Source organism: Podarcis melisellensis (assembly GCF_964234715.1).
Source record: "Podarcis melisellensis genome assembly, chromosome: 13".
NCBI lineage: Eukaryota > Metazoa > Chordata > Lepidosauria > Squamata > Lacertidae > Podarcis > Podarcis melisellensis.
The window spans coordinates 27,021,050-27,035,053 of NC_138545.1; the positions used below are offsets into that span (position 1 = coordinate 27,021,050).

Here is a 14,004-nt window from a genome sequence, read left to right on the forward strand (position 1 = left end):
ATTATCTGGCCACCGTACTAACTACTATAGCAATGTGCAACCCCCAAAAGAACACAGAGTGCCCTGTTCCAACAAGTTTAAATATCAGTTCTTGAACATTCATTGGAGCAATTCCATACAACAAGGTCAACCACAGGCTGTGATTCAAATCACCTGTACGGAAGAAGCTGAGTCCAAAAAAAAGTATCTAGGTGAAGCCAAGGTCAAAGCACAATAAAGCTGTCCAAAATTAAGGTTGTTTTTTTTTTTTCCCTGGCAAACAGAGCTTATGGCAAACAGGAGATCGGCCAAGAGATAGGGAAGATTAGGCTACCAGCTTCTGGAAACTAAAATACCTACACTTTTCTAGCAGCTATGACATCTGAATTGAGGGCTTATATAAACTGATTTCTCAGACCACACTCAGTAGTAGCTGCAAGCACTTAATTCTGCTATTGATTCTTTGACTTGCAAGGAGGTCCTCAAGTCATGGAGATTCTTTGGGCTTTGGGGTATGCACTTGTTACAAAGTGGCCACATGAGCCTGAATTTCCAGGCATTTCTGCTCTCTGGGGTTGGGTCTACTCTAACTTAGATGGGGAATCTTCTAGCATTGGTGATATGGGACGCCTTAGAAGCATCCTTCCGAGGCAGTCACTGGAATCTAGTGAAGTATGTCTTCAGGTACTTGGATCTCATTTGCCCCCGGGTTCTCTGGGCTCTGAGAAGCTTGCGGTATTCAGGCAAGCAAACTGGGATCTGATCTTGGCCTGGCATATGGGGGAATAAACTGGGGTAGAGTCACAGGACTGTGCATGCCAGCAATGTCCCCAATGATTCCACCACGATCTCCATGCATTGAGTTGAAGGGGGATTTGACATCTTTCCGCAGGGCCTGCAAGACAGAGCTGTTCCACCAGGCCTTTGGTCCGGGCCCAGTCTGACCCCCTTCTTTCCATGAAACCTTGTATGTAAGTGGCCCTCTTGGCCCTTTCTATTGGTCCATATGGGACCACCCCGGGTGACCGGGCCTGGCAAATATTTAATATTCCAACCTTCATGGCTGTGATTTGTGGGATGGCCACTTAATTTTATTCTGATTTTACTGTGATTTTGAGCTGTGTTTTAATCAATTGTTTGATTTTGTGTTTTTAATGTATTATATATTTGGTGTTAGCTGCCCTGAGCCTGGCCTTGGCTGGGGAGGGCAGGGTATAAATAAAATTCATTAGTAGTAGTAGTAGTAGTATTCGTACAATCCTCTGAAGAGAATCCTGTGCAGACAGTGTTCTTTGCTGCTCTTGGTGTGTTCACCCAAATGCTTGAAGAATCTCCCTTCAGAATTTCCTGTTCAACATGGGATGGCCAAGGTAGAATCAGCAGGAATGGGGATGTTGACAATGTGCCTGAGGTACATAGTTTCATGCCCCTTCCACACCTTATTCCCTCACACATACTTTGAGGGTCATCAGTTAATTACTTGAACTGCTTGTAACAAGATGGAGATGATGACGGCATAATAATAATAATAATAATAATAATAATAATAATAATAATTTATTATTGATACCCCGCAAATCTGGCTGGATTACCTCAGCCACTCTGGGTGGCTTCCAACAAAATATTAAAATGCAGTAGTCCATCAAACATTGAAAGCTTCCCTAAACAGGGCTGCCTTCAGATATCTTCTAAAAGTCTGGTAGTTGTTGTTCTCTTTGACATCTGGTGGGAGGGCATTCCACAGGGCGGGTGGCAGAGAAGGCCCTATGCCTGGTTCCCTGTAACTTGGCTTCTTGCAGTGAGGGAGCCACCAGAAGGCCCTCGGCGCTGGACCTCAGTGTCCGGGTAGAATGATGGAGGTGGAGATGCTCCTTCAGGTATACTGGACCAAGGCCATTTAGAGCTTTAAAGGTCAGCACCAACACTTTGAATTAATTAATCAAACCCTCCAGCTTTTAGTTAAGATTTATTGTTTTAAATGATGGGGACACTGGAAGCTGCCCAAGGATTCCACATGCTAATGGTTTCTAGGCTCTGTAGCCAGCCATGCAGGCTTCCAAAACATAACAAAATTGAGAGTCTGCCTTTCAGACAGAGCCTGAAACCCCAGGGGGTTAAATTTCTGTGACACTGGCTTTATTAACCCTCTCCTTCTTCCTACAGTTCATTCTCTTCTGTTTTGCTGTCCCAGCAGTCAACTGAATCAGTATCTAATGAAATATATGCAGGGAACTTGATAATTCAAATGCAATACTCGAAGCTGATTTCAGCTATTGCATGCAAAGAGCCATCTGAAAGTGAAACTGTGTCCATCAACATCTCTCTACAAAACTGCTAAATATGTGAATATCTCTGCAATAGAGTCGAATGAGCAAATGCAGACATTCTGCATAGAATTTTATGGAACACTGAGTGTTTTTTTGCATCTGTTTTATAAGGGTACAATGCTAGTACTTTTTAAAAATCCTTCCACCCTTCTAAGTGTCATATAGCTCAGCTGGTATGGCATGAAACTCTCAATCTCAGGTCATGAGTTCAAGCCCCTGGCTGGGCATAAGATTCCTGCATTGCAAGGGATTGGAGTATCTGACTCTTGTGGTCCCTTCTATGCTAATATACGGACATTCTTTTTTTTAAAAAAAATCAATTCCATTTGTTTCTGTAATTATATTGCCACCTTCATTTAAATTACAAGTCACAAATTACATACTCAAAAGTGTTTCTAGAAGCATTTCGTTCTACTGCATTTAGATTCCTTGAATTCTTCTCATAGGTACAAGTTTTCTGAAGACTTCTCTAACAGTGTCCTTAAACTCTCTGTTCCTCAGGCTGTAGATGAAGGGATTGAACATGGGAATCAGGATGGTATAGAAAACAGCAAAGATTTTATTCAGATCCCTCAGTGCGTCAGTGTTTGGTAACATGTACACCATAGTTAGGGTCCCATAGAAAATGGTGACTACAATAAGATGAGAGGAGCAGGTAGAAAATGCTTTCTTCTTGCCACTGTTTGAAGGGATTTTCAAAATGGTACAGATTATGCAAATGTAGGAAGTAAAGGTCAGGATCAATGGTGGCATGATGCATGCTGATCCCAAGACTGACATCAGTGCCTCTGCCTGTTGAGTTTCACTACAGGAGAGCGTTAACAATGGTGTGTAATCACAAAAGAAATGGTCAATTACATTGGGGCTACAAAATTTCAGCTGAGATGCAAGGAAGGTTGTACATGCAGTAAGCACAGCACCGAGTATCCAAGGAGCAAAGGATAGTTGAACACATAACGTACTCTTCATGATAGCCACATAATGCAGTGGTTTACATATTGCTACATATCTGTCATAAGACATCACTGATAAGAGATAACACTCAGTGCAAGCAAAAGAACCAAAGAAATAGAACTGGAGGAAACACCCGCTAAAAGAAATCCCATGATAGCCACTCATAAAACTTACCAAGATTCTAGGGAGGATTGTTGAGGTGTAGCAAATCTCTAAAATAGACAAATTTCTCAGGAAAAAGTACATAGGCTTGTGAAGATGATTATTGGTTAGGACCATTGCAGTTATAAGGATATTTCCAAACATTGTCACTATGTAGATTACTAAAAATATAACAAGGAGGAGAGCCTGCCATTCAGGAAGCGCCTTGAATCCTAAGAGGATAAATTCTGTCACGACGGTTTTATTTACTATTTCTTCTTTTGCCATGAATTATTCCATCCACCAACTAAATAATTATTGAAACAGAAACCACAATTGCCAATGTTATATGAGTGCCACCTATTTATAAATATATAATCTTCCTATCTGCAAAATACTTTGTTAAAATGCTTAAGTGGTCCAAAATTTTAATTTACATTCATTTAACTGTAAAGAGTTCTGTTCAGTTTATTTTCAGAAACAGATGAGCTGAATTTTAACATAAAACCTTGACACAGAAAAATACAGAGGGAGGGAGGAAGAGAGAGAGAGAGAGAGAATTGTCAGAATTGTTGGAGACTATTCTCTGATTGCATACAGTTGTTTTATCTTTTTTTAAAAAAAATGGGGGAAGAATTAGCATATATGGAAATACATGATAGCATTTGGTTATGTTAATACACACATGAAAGGCAGTTGTGGTGAAGCTTTTTGCAAATCAAGTCAAAGTTCACAGTACAGATGTAGTTCCTAGCAGTTTGGGGAATATTTGACTATCAGCTCCCCAACCTACAATTCCTACAATCCTGCCATGTTCACATTAAAAACTGAAAACTGAAATGAATATTCGGCAGATTACAGATCTTGGCAACATCTTTGACCATTAATATATAGAAATGTTTACCTTTATTTCAGGGAGGTGAGAACTGAGCCTCCTGACAATGTGTCTTTGATCATTTGCTTCCAGAAGTTTACAACTTTATTGAGGTATACTTTCTGGTGGAATATTGAGCTATGGAAAGAAGCTCTACTATGTAAGGTTCAAATAAACCCCAAGAAATATCCGCAACTACCACAAGTTTCATGAGACTAGTTCATGTGCAAAACCAAACAAGCATAAGGTGAGAAAGCTTTGACATATTCCAGATCACAGCCTCGGACACCTAAAACATATTACATCACAAGAAAACTAATAAGTTGCTTTAGACCACTGATCAGCCCAGTCCATTCTGATTGAGGACTTGAGCTCTTGAGGACCTCAGGAATAAAACCTTTCTCTGCTGTATCACTTGAAGTCCTATTACTTGGGGACTGAATATTGGAAAGTCTGCATACATGATTTATAGCCGATGCTAGTTCTAATTAATTGACATGACTGACAGAGGACTATAATAGGTCCTTTATTTCAACTGGTTTACCCAATGTCCCATTCCCTTAGAACATATTTTCAATTATTTTAGTTCCATAAAGGATCTCCTCCTTATCATTCCTGCTAAAATATTGCCAGAGCTCCATCACCATGCTATAAAATCAGTAGAATATTTGCAGCAGGTCCTGACAGACATCATCACTCCATCTGATGATTTTGTAATCTCCCTAGACTGCCCCCTTGTTTCACTCTAACACACACAGACCTTTGTAACTCCAAACATGCTCTCCCCACCAGTGCTTTGACCTCTTCTTTCAAAGTAGCAGGACACCGAGATATAGATACTATGGTACTTTTCCATTTCTTTCCTCAAACAAAACATGACTATAATAAAGGTCTGTCCAAGACATTCTAGCCTATTTTCTCTAACTACGGTACATCTTGCAGTTCTTTATTTTTTCCTCTGAGATGATGTAAATTCTCTGGGCAAAACTGCAACAGGGAGTTCCAGGTTAAGTCTTTAGCAAACACTTGTTTCAGATAATGGGCTTTGCTGGTGAGTGAAGTTTGCAGCCCGATGCGGCACTTCCGATGTGGACACACCGCACAGTGGACACTGTGCACATTCTCCTCGGCCACCACAAAGGCTCCCACCAAACCCGGTTTTCAAATTGGGCCAATCTGTGGTGGCCTGGGGGGGGGGACATGGTTTGGTGAGCGGACCTGAGTTGGGCAGGCTTCACACAGGTCTGCCCCACAGATATATATCCCAGCTGACACTGTGCTCTTCATCCAGTCGGTCAGGCATGTCACCCACCCTTTCCCTCCTCACATTAATTCTTGCTGCTTTAACCATTTTCCCTTACAGCTAGGAGGGCTTTGCTTTGGTCTTATGACGGTTGCTATATTTGGGGCCAGCAAGGAATTTTCCCTGCGCTGCAAGTTTCGCCTTTCCTTCAGCACTAGTCACAAGTTGGTGTTTTAGGCCTTGGGCAGAATCCTATAGTTTTCATCCAATTGTGGGGTGGTGGAGTGGTGATTCACCCCCTCCCCGGTCTCTGTGGGGGCGATAACAGGGTAACTGGTTAGAGGGGTTTGAAGGGAAGTCTCTGTCCAAAGAGCCAGTGGGCCATAGAGTTTTCCTCAGCGTTTGGGGGGGCCATCTGCATAAACCTGTGTTTTGAAATTGACCCACCCTCAAATAGACCCTGTCATCTCTCAGTTCCCCAACAGGTGGCTGAGTGGGATATATGCCCAATGGCTGTGCCAAGGCTTCTTACATCTGAAATCAATAAAGTTGTGGCCATTTTAAATCCTAGACAGTTGTTGTGTCCATTCATTTACCCCCCTAGGAGTTAGATGTGCCAGGTGGGGGGTGGGGACTATGCAGCTGGGCATGCAATATGAGGACAAAGGGGACCTTGTGATGGAATGAACATCTTTCTTCTAAAATTGGTAGCAAAGCTTCCTTGCCTCTTCCCCTCTATAAATTGGAGTGAGGTATTACAGATAAGACACATGAAATTCTCCAATGAAAACATTTCACACAGTGTAGAATTAGGATTCAAGAGGCAGTAGTGATGGACACTGGCTTGGATGTTTTTAAAGGGGGATATGGCAATTCTTCAGGGGAGCACACTCTATCAGTCAGAATGTCTGGTTTTAATAATTATTTTAACTGTATAATGTTTTTTTATTTTGTTTTTATTCTATTTAATGTATTTTACCTTTGGAAAGACTTCGGCTAGACTGACTGACTGACTGTCTGAATGAATGAATGCGTTTATAGCTCCCCAATGAATTCAGCACAACATCCTATGCCACCCCATTCCCCCCCCCTTAAAACAATACTGGTAAGAAGCTGCTCCACCAGAAGGGATACACAATGTGTGATATGTATGTGTGATATGAGATTCTATGTATGTTTCTGAACCAGCCCAGACTTGTTTAATTATCTCTTATTTCATTACCACATGAAAATTCTCTTCCTTCCCATAGTAGATTGAAAATATTTGGTCTCCGCTGCCTACCAGAGGATAGGACAGTACAACAATGAAAAGAACTGCCACAGGAAAGGGAGGGCTCTCAAGCACTAGGGATCTTCTAATAGTCTGTACAGCAATTTGCTGGTGATACTCTAGCTCTGGATTCCCTTCATTGAGAAGGTGGTTCGATCGGATGGACTACAACTCCAGGCTCCCCCTCTCATCTATGTATTTTGTTTATCCATTAAACCTTAATGAGAAAGATATATATTGAGAAGTTCCTCTGCATGGTGCTGAGGAATGGAGGTCAGTGGGAGAGTCTATCTGCTGCATGAGTTCTCTCATACAATTCCATGGGCTAAATCCTGAAATTCCCCTGAGGTCATAGATACACATCTGAGCCCATTGCCATTTGTTCCAGACTACATTTGCTGGGAAGGGATTGCCAGAAAGCTAAGGTTGTGCCAAATAACAGCATTCACTCCATCAGATTCATGATCTGAAGCAAAACAAAAGGAAAAAGGAAGTAGGAGATCTAGAAGGGTGGGATGGTATAATCCAATAACTTGGACAAATAAATTCTGATGTCATCTTGTCCAGGAAACTGCAAAGGACACCCTCTCAGAATAACAATATATTGTTTATTTCACTTATGTAGATGAGAAAGAGAGCAATGAGTAGAGAAATATTGTCTGTTGAGGTGTTTCTCCAAGGTGGTTCTGTTAATCCCAGTGTATCTTCTGCTTGTAGCTTGCAGTTTAAGAGTATCCATGAGGCCTAATCTAAGCATGCAGTAGAATTTGGAAGCAGACTTATTCCCCAGTCCTTGGAAGAACACAATTTGCAAAGACCAGCATGGCCCCAATTATGGGCCAGTGAATGAGCAACTGTAAGGAGTTTGCTTTCCTCCTCTCTTCCTAAAAGAATACCTAGAAGTCAAGTGTCCTTTGTCGAAGTGAGGGGAGGGAAATTCTTGTCTCTGCCACTGGCCACAGGAACAAGGTCTACTGAATATATATATCTCCCTATATTTATAAAAAAAGGTAGGGCTTCTGTCACGTTGCAGTTCATGCAGCTGCCAAAGAGTAAACTGTTCAGTGAAACACTTCCCTCACCTCAAACATGGCTGCATCAAGGCTTAACTGGGGGGGGGGGGGAGAGGCACTTAAAAGAGAGTTTTAGAAAACTGCTCTGTGAAGGCTTTCCCTTTTTATTAATCATGGTTGCAGTGAGATTTAATGGAGGGGAGAGACTCTTCAGAAAACTGCTGTCTGAAGTTCCTCCTCCCTTCTTTTAAAAGTGGGAGATTGTTGTAATGAGCTGTGAAGGGCAGAGAAAAGGATTGGAGAGGGGATAGGGATAGAGACTGGTGAGGTGTAAAGGGAAGGTGTTTTGCCAGGTGTAAATTGGGGGAGGGGGTTCACTAGGTTAGCAGGGAGGAGGATTGGCAAAGGGATTGGCTGGTAGAGTGATCATGGGCAGCAGCTCCTAGTATTTCTTTCTCTGTGTGTGTAATGCTCTTTTAATTATTCTGCATTTAAAAATAAAATAAAGGGGGCCTATGAACCTGCAAATAATAATAATAATAATAATAATAATAATAATAATAATAATATGGAAGACTGAGATGGTACAGTAGGCTTTACCATTTCAGCCTGCGATTGGGGATGTGATGCGTTACTGAATGTTCCTCAACGAACAAACAACAACCCTGCAAGTTAGAAGAAAGGTGAATATGGGTCCACTACCTTCAACACCCTGCTGCTGTTTTCTGTCTCTACCTGTAGATGGGGGAGAGATGCATGCAGTGGAACATTAAAATCTGATATTCTGCCTACAGTCTAGAGTGGCACAGTGTCCCCCTGTTTATTCCCATTCATTAGGCTGAATGCATATATTTTGGCTGATTTCATTGGTCTTTTTAATAGAAAAAAAAGATAAGCAAGCTGCAGATCACTACTGAACAGTTCTACTGTTTTCTACTGGGGCTGAATTCCCTGAGTTCTACTCAATGGCACTAAATGGTTGATGGTTGTCCTAAGGGCTTCCTTGAATTCTCTGTTCCTCAAGCTGTAGATGAAGGGATTGAACATGGGAGTCAGGATTGTGTAGAAAACAGAGAAGACTTTGTTCAGGTCCCTCAGTGTGTCAGTCTTAGGTAATATGTACACTATGATTAGGGTCCCATAGAAAATGGTGACCACAATAAGATGAGAGGAGCAGGTAGAAAATGCTTTACTCCTGCCACTGTTTGAAGGGATTTGCAAAATGGTGCTGATGATGCAAACATATGAAGCGAAGGTCAGCATCATTGGTGGCATGGTGCATGCCGATCCCAAGACTGACATCACAATTTCTGTATGCTGAGTTTCACTACAGGAGAGCATTAACAATGGTTCATAATCACAAAAGAAATGGTCAATTTCATTGGGGCCACAAAACGTCAGCTGCGAAGCAAAAAATGTTGTAAATGCACTAGCCACAATGCCAGTCATCCAAGAAGCTAGAGACAACTGAACACACAACCTGTTGTTCATGAGAGTCACATAATGTAGTGGTTTGCATATGGCTAAATACCTGTCATAAGACATTGCAGATAAAAGATAGCTTTCTGCTCCAGCCAAGAAAGCAAAGAAATAGAACTGGAGGAAACACCCACTAAAGGAAATTCTATGGTAGTCATTTATAATACTAGCCAGGATTCTAGGGAGGATTGTTGAGGTGTAGCAGGTATCTAAAACAGACAGGTTTCCCAGGAAAAAGTACATGGGCTTGTGGAGATTATGATTGGCTAGGACTACTGCAGCTATAAGGAGGTTTCCAACCATTGTCACCATGTAGATTGCTAAAAATATAATAAAGAGCAGAGTCTGCAATTCAGGAAGCGACTTGAACCCTAGGATGATAAATTCTGTCACTGTTGTTTGATTATCCTTTTCTCTTTTTTCCATGAGTTGCTTCATCCAATAACTAAAAAAGATAAAAAAACGGAAAAAGCCAATAGTTGGAAAAAATTGAATGAATGACAGTTTCACAACTCCCCTCGCCCCCCCTTTCTCTCTGTGTGTGTTTACATTTGGTTACCACTCCAAACTGATGCCCACAATGGCCAGGTATGTTGTGTTGTGTATGAGTTCCTTTTGGTGCACTTATGGAAGCTCATTAGATCCTTTATTAACACCCCTGGATACTTAGCATGTGGAGAATGGCAAATTCTGTTTCTCATAATTATAAAAGTATGTTATGTGATGGAGAGATGGGAAAGTTAAACAGCCATTGGCCACATGCTGTTAGAGATCATGTCTTTCTAGAGCTTATGTCTAATGCAAAATAGGAAGAAGAGTGGCCCAGATAATCTTCCTATGTGATTCCTGTGGTCATACAATTGACCCAGTTCCATTAGCATCATAGGAGAGATGCATTGCAATTAATTCTAAAGCTTAGCTACGATGTGCATCATCAATATACAAATATTTCATGAAAGAAAGAGCATTTCATTTTTTATGATACAGATACCAAATTTTAGTAGATACATATCATGGTAAAGATGTTCCAGCTCAGCACCTCCACTTCTGGAACCAATGTAGCTTTTAGACATTTTATTGAAAAGCACTATTGTTCAGTCTAATTCCAGGAACAGAGGCAGTAAATTGCAGTTTATGAGACTTATGTAAGAACATATGAAAATCTCAGCTGATCAGTGGCCCATCTAGGTCAGCATCCCATTTCCCTCCGTGACCAAACAAATGCCTCTAGGAAGTCCACAAGCAGGAATAAGATAGTTATAAATTAACATATCTGGTGAGATATCATCATGTCACTGCATTCATGTGAACAAGAGGTTGTCACCCTTTTCTGGCAACTATGGAAGGACTGAATTTGGAAATATACAAATATAATCCACAATACCTTGGATCGGTGGTGGCTCAAAATGTTCAAAATGCTATTCATACAGTGCTGTTCTTTTCAAACGTAATCATGACCAAATTGAACACTTCACAAATCAAACTTATTAGCAGCATAATTGTCTCCCCACCCCATGTCGGTAGACTTTACCTTCACTTTGAGGAGATGTGGATTGAACTTTCTGACAATATGTCATCCATATTTTGTTTCCAGAAGTCAGTGAGACCCCATTATAGCATGCTGCCTTGGGATTGCTGGCTAACTACCATATTAAGCTGGAGGAGGGATCAATGCTCTGCAAGGCACAAAGAAATAAGGCATAGCAACTGTCTTGAGATCTTATAAGAATCTAGTTCCTGTGCAAAGCAATTATAAGATACAGCAGTGATGAATGAGAGAGAATTGAATTCAGTTTACATTTAAAGGCAAATTTACGTGATTGACAGATTCCAAAATAATACACAATCTGAAACACATCCATCCTTCAAAATTTGTAGTGAATTTTGCAGTGCAGTTTACCAGCCAAGTAATGTGCACAAAAATACATGTTCTTAGGTAAAATATGTGTTTAAATGCATATATAAGTGAAAACGGCATACCAAAATGCATTACATATGGGGAAATTGCTTTCCGAAAATGAACATGAGACAAAATTGCATATTAAAATCTGTATATTTTGATATATTTTTACAGGATTTCTGGTAAAAAGTGTAAATTGTTGTGGAGAACAGAATTTAAGACTGAAGAAAAATGAGAAACTGTGAGAACTGAAATGGTCAGATTCACCCATCTTTTATGGTAGCTATTTGTAAACCAATAATGATTACAACACATATTTTAAAGCAGCCACCAACCACTGACCTATCTAGTCCCTTCTGACTCTCAAATATAACAACCAGTGGACTTTTATAGCTCTATCACCTGATATCCTTTTCTTTGCAAAATGCTAGATTAAACTTAAGCACTTCTGTGCTTCAGCAACATGCAATGGGACCTCACATAATGAGACAGAACTCCCTTAAGAGTGATTCTATTCTGTATTATGTAAACAGTTCTATAAATGTTCTCATTGGCACTCTTTTCTTTGCTGTAAAATCAACAGAATACTTGCAAAAGGTTCTGAGAGGTCAAGATCCCAACGTGATAATTTTGTAATACCTCTAAAACTCTCTCTACTCTTCTCTCTTTTTCACACATACACACACACACAGAGAGAGAGAGAGAGAGAGAGAGAGAGAGAGAGAGAGAGAGAGACTTTTGTACCTTCAAACAAGATTTCTCAGCATATCAGTAACCCAGTATATGGGTTTTATGGTATATTTTCATTTCCTACACAAAATGTCTATCTATGTGATAAGCAACAAAGTGAGATGTTCCAGCCTGCACTCTCTGACTACCTCTTGTGGCTATTTATCTTTTTTTTCCTGAGAAAATGCTATGTCTCTGGAGACCTCTGCCACAGAGGATACTGTTGAGCTTTTGGGACACTCGTTTTAGAAAATAAAAATATCGGGGGGGGGGTGGGAATTGACTGAAAGAACTCATTATTAAAGTGAGAGAGAAGCAGTGTGTACATGTTTTTTGTGTACCTTTTAAAATTATAGATTTGAAATATTACACGGTAAGCTCACATAAAATCACCTGATGAGAATATGCCAATGCAGAAAGCATTACACCAGGAGTCAAAGTGTGATATCTCTGATCTTATAACACTAGGTGATGTGCTCAAATTATTGGCAATAACACTATTGGAACAGACCACTTTATAAAATTCCAGGTTAGAATTTGATGCCATATGAAATAGTTAATGGGGATTTGTGCTACACTCCCAGCAGAGGTTTCCCTCTCAATGCATTTTTAAACTTGTCTTTTGTCAGAGGAAATCAGGGCAGCATACATGCTGTCTTCAAATGATTTGTTTAATTATGAATAGAGAAAAACATGGATGCAGTTAAGTTGTTACAATCTTTGGTTACACAGTGCTTGCATAATAAACACCAACATTGCTACAGATCTTTTAAATATAGATGGAGTGCAACACAAGTGGAAGTGCGAATGGACCACAAGAATTTGGAGTACAAGGGAGCAGGGAGCACGTGGTGAAATGGGATGGACTGTCCCTGCAAATGTTCCTTATGTGCAAGCATATCAGCTTCCTAGATGGAATGATCTCTGCTCCCCCATGCTGTTCTGGGTGATCTCCTGGCAATACCTCCTGAACCCAAAAAAACCCCCAAATAAATAAACAACACATCGAGCATTTCCTTTAAAATGTAAAAATCCCCCCCTCCCAGATGAATATGTTGGCCTCCCAAAAGAGGACATGTCCAGGATTTCCTAGATATATGGCGACCCTATCTGAGCACCCTGACAAACCAACATCACCCTCCTCTCCATATGGTTCACAGTTCAGCGGGAGATATGTTGCCATATCTCCCTCATCATGGCTCAGTCAAGACCCAGACTGCTGACTTGAGCCTGGCAGATCTTAAACTGGCATAAGCCCTAAAAAGGGAGAATCCTGGGGAAATGGTAGAGCAGAATCCGAGGGACTGGACCCTAAACCCATACATCTGACCTGACAACCCCACATAAATTAAGCCAACAAATAGGGTGGTCTAACCTAAACAGTTAAAAAGCAGAGACATCACCTTGCCAACAAAGGTCCGTATAGTTAAAGCTATGGTTTTCCCAGTAGTGATGTATGGAAGTGAGAGCTGGACCATAAAGAAGGCTGATCGCCGAAGAATTGATGCTTTTGAATTATGGTGCTGGAGGAGACTCTTGAGAGTCCCATGGACTGCAAGAAGAACAAACCTCTCCATTCTGAAGGAAATCAGCCCTGAGTGCTCACTGGAAGGACAGATCCTGAAGCTGAGACTCCAGTACTTTGGCCACCTCATGAGAAGAGAAGACTCCCTGGAAAAGACCCTGATGTTGGGAAAGATGGAGGGCACAAGGAGAAGGAGACGACAGAGGACAAGATGGTTGGATAGTGTTCTCGAAGCTACAAACATGAGTCTGACCAAACTGCGGGAGGCAGTGGAAGACAGGAGTGCCTGGCATGCTCTGGTCCATGGGGTCACGAAGAGTCGGACACGACTAAACGACTAAACAACAACAACCTAAACAGTATTTGAAGGCTCTGCCACGCTTAGGCCGGCTCAATCATTCAAAGCCCTGATCCAGAAAAGAGTTTGAATCAGAAATGCTTTACCCTGGCTTAACATAACTTTATGCCAGCTTCCCATGTATAGGATTGCTCCCTATTTTAAAATTTTATTTTAATACACATGACTAATGTAGGTTCATATATTTTCCTAGGTCTGCTCTATGTAAAACT

At 40.9% G+C, this 14,004-nt stretch overlaps 3 protein-coding genes across 3 annotated transcripts in view; 1 reads left to right on the forward strand and 2 right to left on the reverse strand.

Moving 5' to 3' along the window:
• The window catches only part of LOC309354855 (olfactory receptor 5AP2-like), a gene marked incomplete at both ends in the record, with an annotated part of 215,639 nt that overhangs the window by 39,515 nt on the left and 162,120 nt on the right, over positions 1-14,004 (forward strand). The gene's annotated exons all lie outside the window — the stretch shown is intronic.
• LOC309356134 (olfactory receptor 2AP1-like) lies at positions 2,727-3,689 on the reverse strand (the record flags this gene model as incomplete). The annotated part of the gene is made up of 1 exon (XM_081887313.1): positions 2,727-3,689. One exon carries the CDS (start codon positions 3,687-3,689, stop codon positions 2,727-2,729), a length of 963 nt encoding a protein of 320 aa, XP_081743439.1.
• LOC309356135 (olfactory receptor 6B1-like) lies at positions 8,735-10,859 on the reverse strand (the record flags this gene model as incomplete). Its single annotated transcript, XM_081887314.1, has 2 exons — positions 10,812-10,859; positions 8,735-9,725 (listed from the first exon to the last, which is right to left on the reverse strand). The coding sequence occupies exon 2, from the start codon at positions 9,716-9,718 to the stop codon at positions 8,735-8,737; it is 984 nt and encodes a 327-aa protein (XP_081743440.1). The 5' UTR covers positions 9,719-9,725; positions 10,812-10,859.